This window comes from Colobus angolensis, unplaced genomic scaffold (assembly GCF_000951035.1).
Source record: "Colobus angolensis palliatus isolate OR3802 unplaced genomic scaffold, Cang.pa_1.0 Scaffold10, whole genome shotgun sequence".
Classification (NCBI taxonomy): Eukaryota; Metazoa; Chordata; class Mammalia; order Primates; family Cercopithecidae; genus Colobus; species Colobus angolensis.
The window spans coordinates 20,328,813-20,334,639 of record NW_012110919.1 but is presented as its reverse complement, the minus strand read 5'-3'; the positions used below and the strand labels follow the sequence as shown (position 1 = coordinate 20,334,639).

Sequence of the window (5,827 nt, the reverse complement as noted above, 5' to 3'; positions counted from 1 at the left end):
TATATATATATGTATTGAATGACTGAATACTGGAGAAAATATACAGAAATGAATTTCTCTTTTAGAATATTAGACAGGGAAGGGGCATACATACAATGGTATAAAAGAGCTGAATGTTTATAAAATTAAAGATTTCCTAACTTCAGGCTTGACTTAAACACTGGTTATGCTTTTGCTACAAATTAAGAAATTTCACCAGAAATTTAAAACATTGTTTTTATACAAAGTTATATATTTCCACAAAATAAGACAAACCATCTATGTGTATATAGCTATGTAATGTGTATCTGCATATGTGTTACACATGTATATATACGTGTTTGTGCGTGTGTGTATAATACATTATCCCAATATTTGGATCATGTGAATATTGTTTTGATTTCAGTTCAGTAAACATTAACTTGGTGAAGAGTCACTGGTGATAATAGTGACTCTACTTTACAATAATCAGCATTTCTTAGTATCATAGCTGATAGCTGAATTTCAGATAAATATTTGTTTTCCAAGACGCAGTCAACAGAATATGCACCAAACTGGGTTAAGAAAGTGGGATTACATTATTCTGGTTCAGTTCTGGCTTTGCTACTTCATTTGGCATCATTTCACCTTCTAAGCCTCAGTTTCCTCATCTGTACGATGGGGACAATCCATAAGACCTACCTCATAGGGTTGTGGTGAGGATTAAATAAGTGTGAAGGTATAGAGTACATAGTAAGAACTTAATAAATGTTAGCTGCTACAAATTAAGCATTACAATCTCAGGTTCATTCATGGCAGCTATGGCAGCTATTCTCTTTCTTTCGTTCTTTTTTTTTTTTTTTTTGAGACAGTATCTTGCTCTAGTGCCCAGGCTGCTGGAGTGCAGTGGTGCCATCTCGGCTTAACACAATCTCCACCTTCTGGGCTCAGGCGATCCTCCTGCCTCAACCTCCCGAGTAGCTAGGACCACAGGTGCACACCACACGCCCAGGTAATTTTTAAATTTTTTTGTAAAGACAGGCTCTCACTATGTTGCCCAGGCTGGTCTCAAACTCCTGAGCTCAAGCAATCTGCATGCCTCAGCCTCCCAAAGTGCTAGGATTACAGGTGTAAGCCACCATGCCCAGCCGGTGAAAGCTATTCTTGAAGTTTCCTAATGCATCACTGTGCTTTTACACAATACATGAGTTCACAAAAGTGCTTGGAAAGGTTACAAAGGACTGTCATGGAAGTGCTAAAGCACTTTACCAGTGCTTTAAAATCCCCCAAACACTAATATTTAAGGGTGCATACTCTATGCCAGGCACTGTGACAGTCTTACCTCATTTTTTAAACAACCCCACAGAAGCAGGTTATACCATCACTTTCATTTTTATAGCTGAGGAAACTAAGAGACCAACTTGGTCACAGTGAGTGAAGGAACATGGCTCTGAATCATGCGTGTCTGTCTCCCAAGTCTATGCTTAAAACCACAAAGTTCAAGACGGAAACTGAAGGAAACAGTGTCAAGGGGATGGGAGAAAGGACTTGTCCATGATCTTAGCGGCATAAGGAAAAAATACCCAGGGACAACTGGCGACTTTGGAAACGCCATTCCTCTGCAAAATGACATCACGAGAAGAGTGGTGGGGCCTGGGGGTGAAAAGATCTGGCTTCTCCTCCCAACTCTGCTATGAGGTCAGCTATGGGGCCACACTTCCCACCTACGGAATGGTATCGAGGACTACAGGATAGGTATCGAGGACTTTTAGCCCTAGAATAATAAGCTCTTTAAACCTGCTCCAGTTCCAGAGGAAACCGACCTGAGCAACAGGTCTCAGTCATTTGGGGTCAGCAGTGGGGGAGCGGTACTCAGTTCTGAAGCCTGGAGCCCTTGGGAGGGTGAATAAGGAAATGGGGGCCCTGACAGGATTGGGAACCCAGGCAATCGAGGAGTCCTAACAAGAACGGAAGGCTTTAACAGGAACAAGCAGCCTTAACAGGTTAAAGAGGCCCTGACCAATTTAGAGACCCTTGCAAAACAAGGGCCTTTACTCACACTAATAACATCAGGGACTCAGACAGAAGTGGGGATCCATATTAGACTAGAGGGCGGGCTAACAGGAATAGGGGGCGGTACTAACAAGACGCGGGGCTTGCAGGCCCGGGGCACTTCCAAGACTGGAGGAACCACGCCAAGATTGGGGAACCCCTGGCAGATATGATTGGGGGACCCAGAAGGATTGGGGGTATACTAGAAGGATTGAGGGGTCTTGGCAGGCCTAGGAGGCACTGAAAGAACTGAGGGCACTGACAGAATTAGGGGCCCTGACAAGACTAGAGGGCCCTGGGTGTCCTGGGAACAATGACAGGAGAGGGAGGGACAGACGGACCTGGGGAGTGCAGACAGAATTGGTGTTGCCGAAGGACTGGAGCCCGTCAGTCCTCCCACCTACAGGCCCAGGCCTCCAACCCTAAAGGACGCAGAAGCTCCCGGAATGCCCGCGCGGGCCCTGGAGACCCCAACTAGGGCATGAAAAAGCCGTCACGGGCCCAAGCTGGGGACCCTGTCCCGGCCACTTCGGCCGCCCCGCCCCCCAAAATCTCACCTGACAGCCGCCCCGGTCCGCAGGAAGCGCTGGATGGCCCTGTCGGCCGCGGTCATCGCCGCCTCGGCCCGTGAGCTCAGCATTGCAGCCGCACCGGAGGCCTGAAGCCGCCTCCGCCGCTACTGCCGCCCCCGCCGCCGCCTGACCGAGGGCTACGAAGGTTCCCGAGACAGCGGAACCTGCGGCCGCACTCCCAGTACCTCGGGGGAAGGTAGACCGCAGGACAGGGCCCCGGGGACCGGAAGTAGCTGCCCCCGGAGAGCAATAGCTGACGGACCATGTCCTTTCTTTCTTTTCCCTTAGCAACAGGCCCTAGCGTCGGTTGCTAAGCGAGGCACAGATGCCTGGGGTACTTGGTTTTCAGATTTGCTTAGGCTCCATTCATAAATACAGATGGCACACTTCTAGGATGGACCCTGGGTCATGATTTGAATTTTTCGGTATGGAGAAGGAGGCCAGCGGCCGAAAGTCGGGTCAGGCCTTTACTATAGTTATTATTGTTGCCAGAGTGGAAATAGGTCACAGAGGAAGAAACTTTAATGAGCATGAGGCCCATCTCTGACGATATCAGTAGAGAAATCAACGTCTTTAATAATAATAGCTAACAAACTTATTGTTTACTTAGGTGCCAGGTATAGAGCTAAGTATGTCACATACATTATTTATGTTTAATATTCACACCAACTCTAACATTACCCACATTTTACATCCCAGGGAACCCAAGAAATTCGAAGAAATAGTAAGTTTTTTGACACAACTTGTAAGTGGTGAAACAGAGATTGGCAGTTCAGTCTGTGTATCCCCAGAATAGCACTCTCCAACAGAAATATACAGGAGCCACATAGGTAATTTTACATTTTCTAGTAGCCGCATTAAAGTAAAAAGCAAGAGGTAGGCCAGACGCCGTGGCCCACGCCTGTAATCCCAACACTTTGGGAGAATGAGGCTGGTGGATCACCTGAGGTCAGGAATTCGAGACCAGCTTGGCCAAAGTGGTGAAACCCCGTCTCTACTAAAAATACAAAAACTAACCGGGCGTGGTGGCAGGTGCCTGTAATTCCAGCTACTCAGGAGGCTGAGGCAGGAGAATTGCTTGAACCCAGGAGGTGGAGGTTGCAGTGAGCTGAGATCCGGCCACTGCACTCCAGCCTGGGCGACAGAGCAAGACTCCGTCTCAAAAAAGAAAAAAAAAAAAAAAAATACCTGTTTGTATCTATTGGGCTCTTGGTGTTTTTTATTCATAATGATCTATATGATTTTTTCCTACAATAAGGCTATTAACTCTTTGCCTGTCATCTGGACTTCTTTGAAAAGGTACATAATCCCCTTGAAATTCCCATCTAGATACCTTTCAGAAGGTGCAACAGTGTTAAGGATAAATACTGGTGTGAGGGGGGCTCCTTCTGATCCCTGGTGTACTGGGAGGTGAACTCTTCCAGCCACCTGATGAAAGCAGGACAGGCAGACAGGCCTTGAAGCAGGGAGTTCATGAAGCAGGTGTTCCCTAAATTAACAAGGCCAGGCACGAGCCCTAAAAAAAAGCAGGGGGAAGAAGAGAACAGCATATCATATTTGATCCATTTCTCTCCCATTTGGGACCCAGAGTTCCTGTGCTGTCGCCTTAAATTTGGAATCCTGATCCAGGAAGATCCTTATCCACAGAGATCTGGGCCAAGGCTTCGTTCTAGTACTGCTCCGCAGACTGTAAGCACAGAAGGAAAGGTCCCCTTTGTGTGTTATTTTTGAAATCTATCATGGTATCCAGCACAGTTTGGTTCTTCCTAAATGTACAAAACACTTAGTAACCATCTCCTGTCTTCTTCTCTTCCTCATTCTCCCCTATATGCTCTCTTTCTTCTTTAACCAGAAAGCAATGTTTCTGAGAACAGAAGAAAACAATTGTTCTGTTGTTACTTCCCCAGGACAATGATTCTGTTCTTATCTTAACAATCACTGGGAAAGACTCCACTATACCAATTCTGATCAGTCTTTCTGCAGAGATCAGCAAAATCGAATATACTTCTCTCTTCTGCTAGCAATCGTTTTAAAAAAACTTCTTATTCTCAAAGTTCTCAAAGACACACAAAAGGAGGGAGAATGTATAATAAACCTCAATTATAACTGTCCCCAGATTTAACAATGATCAAATTTCGCCACATTCTTTTCTTTCTTTGCTGAATTTTAATCAATGTTACATAGTGCAACACTTTCAAAAGGGAGCATTTTAAAAAAATAAGAAAATAGTTTTTTAGTAATGAAGGCACTAACTTGAAATTTTTACCAGTTATTAGCAAGCTAGTCTGAGAGAACACAAATGTATGATGTAATTGGTCAGTTTGTACCACTGAAAACTACAATTGCCATATTAATGAGAACACTTCTTAGACAATTACGCAGCTTGACATTTTTCATTACAAAGCATGCCTCAAACTCCAGTCTGGAGAGGGGCTGAAATAGAAATCTTTTTACTACAGGGTATCAAATAACAATTAATGGTAAAAGTACTGTTTCAAAACCTGAAGTCCTAATTTTAAAGATACAGAGAACAAATACGACCAACCTCCCAACCTTCTTTGTACTGTTTTCAGATAACAGGGATCTGGGTCAAGTCTACAGACCATAATGCAGTGTTCTCATTCTTACCTTTTCTACGCTTCTTTCTTTCTGTAATGGGACCCCAAATAACATATATTCCTGCTGCAAGAGCAGCAGCAATTCCACCTATAACTCCCCAGTTCTTCATGACTTTATATCTAAAAAAGAAAACAAGTTTACTGTCTTCCCTCATCACAAACACAACAGGTGAATATACAGATATAGACAGAATAACATTTTGTCAAAATAACCCACCAAATACCTAATTTCAAGTTAAAATAATATATAGTTATAGGATTACATCTTGAAAATCAGGATGTTTAGACATTAGGATTTAAATTCTAAGTCAGCTGGACACATTGGCTCATCTCTGTAATCCCAGCACTTTGGGAAGTCAAGGCAGGAGGATCCCTTGAGCCTCAGAGTTTGAGACCATCCTGGGCAACATGGTGAAACCCCATCTCTACTAAAAACACAAAAATTAGCTGGCCGTGGTGATGTGCACCTGTAGTCCCAGCTACTCGGGAGGCTGAGGCGGGAGAATCACTTGAATCTGGGAGGCAGAGGTTGCAGTGAGCTGAGATTGTGCCATTGCACTCCAGCCTGGGCAACAGAGCAACACTCAGTCTCAAAAATAAATAAATAAATAAATAAATATATATATA

At 44.3% G+C, this 5,827-nt stretch overlaps 1 protein-coding gene and 1 long non-coding RNA gene across 2 annotated transcripts in view; one reads left to right on the top strand and one right to left on the bottom strand.

Annotated features, from left to right (window-relative positions):
* USP30 (ubiquitin specific peptidase 30) overlaps window positions 1–5,322 on the bottom strand; it is a 38,554-nt gene extending 33,232 nt beyond the window's left edge. Inside the window, exons 1-2 of the mRNA XM_011935950.1 lie at window positions 5,211–5,322; window positions 3,916–4,098 (exon numbers count right to left, since the gene is read on the bottom strand). Coding sequence (XP_011791340.1) covers window positions 3,916–4,098; window positions 5,211–5,310 — 283 coding nt within the window. The 5' untranslated portion in view covers window positions 5,311–5,322. The remainder of the gene's footprint in view (window positions 1–3,915; window positions 4,099–5,210) is intronic.
* LOC105507463 lies at window positions 1,378–2,971 on the top strand. The gene is made up of 2 exons (XR_001001105.1): window positions 1,378–1,656; window positions 2,591–2,971. It is a non-coding gene; the product is annotated as an uncharacterized LOC105507463 (long non-coding RNA).
* Window positions 5,323–5,827: the final 505 nt, after the last annotated feature.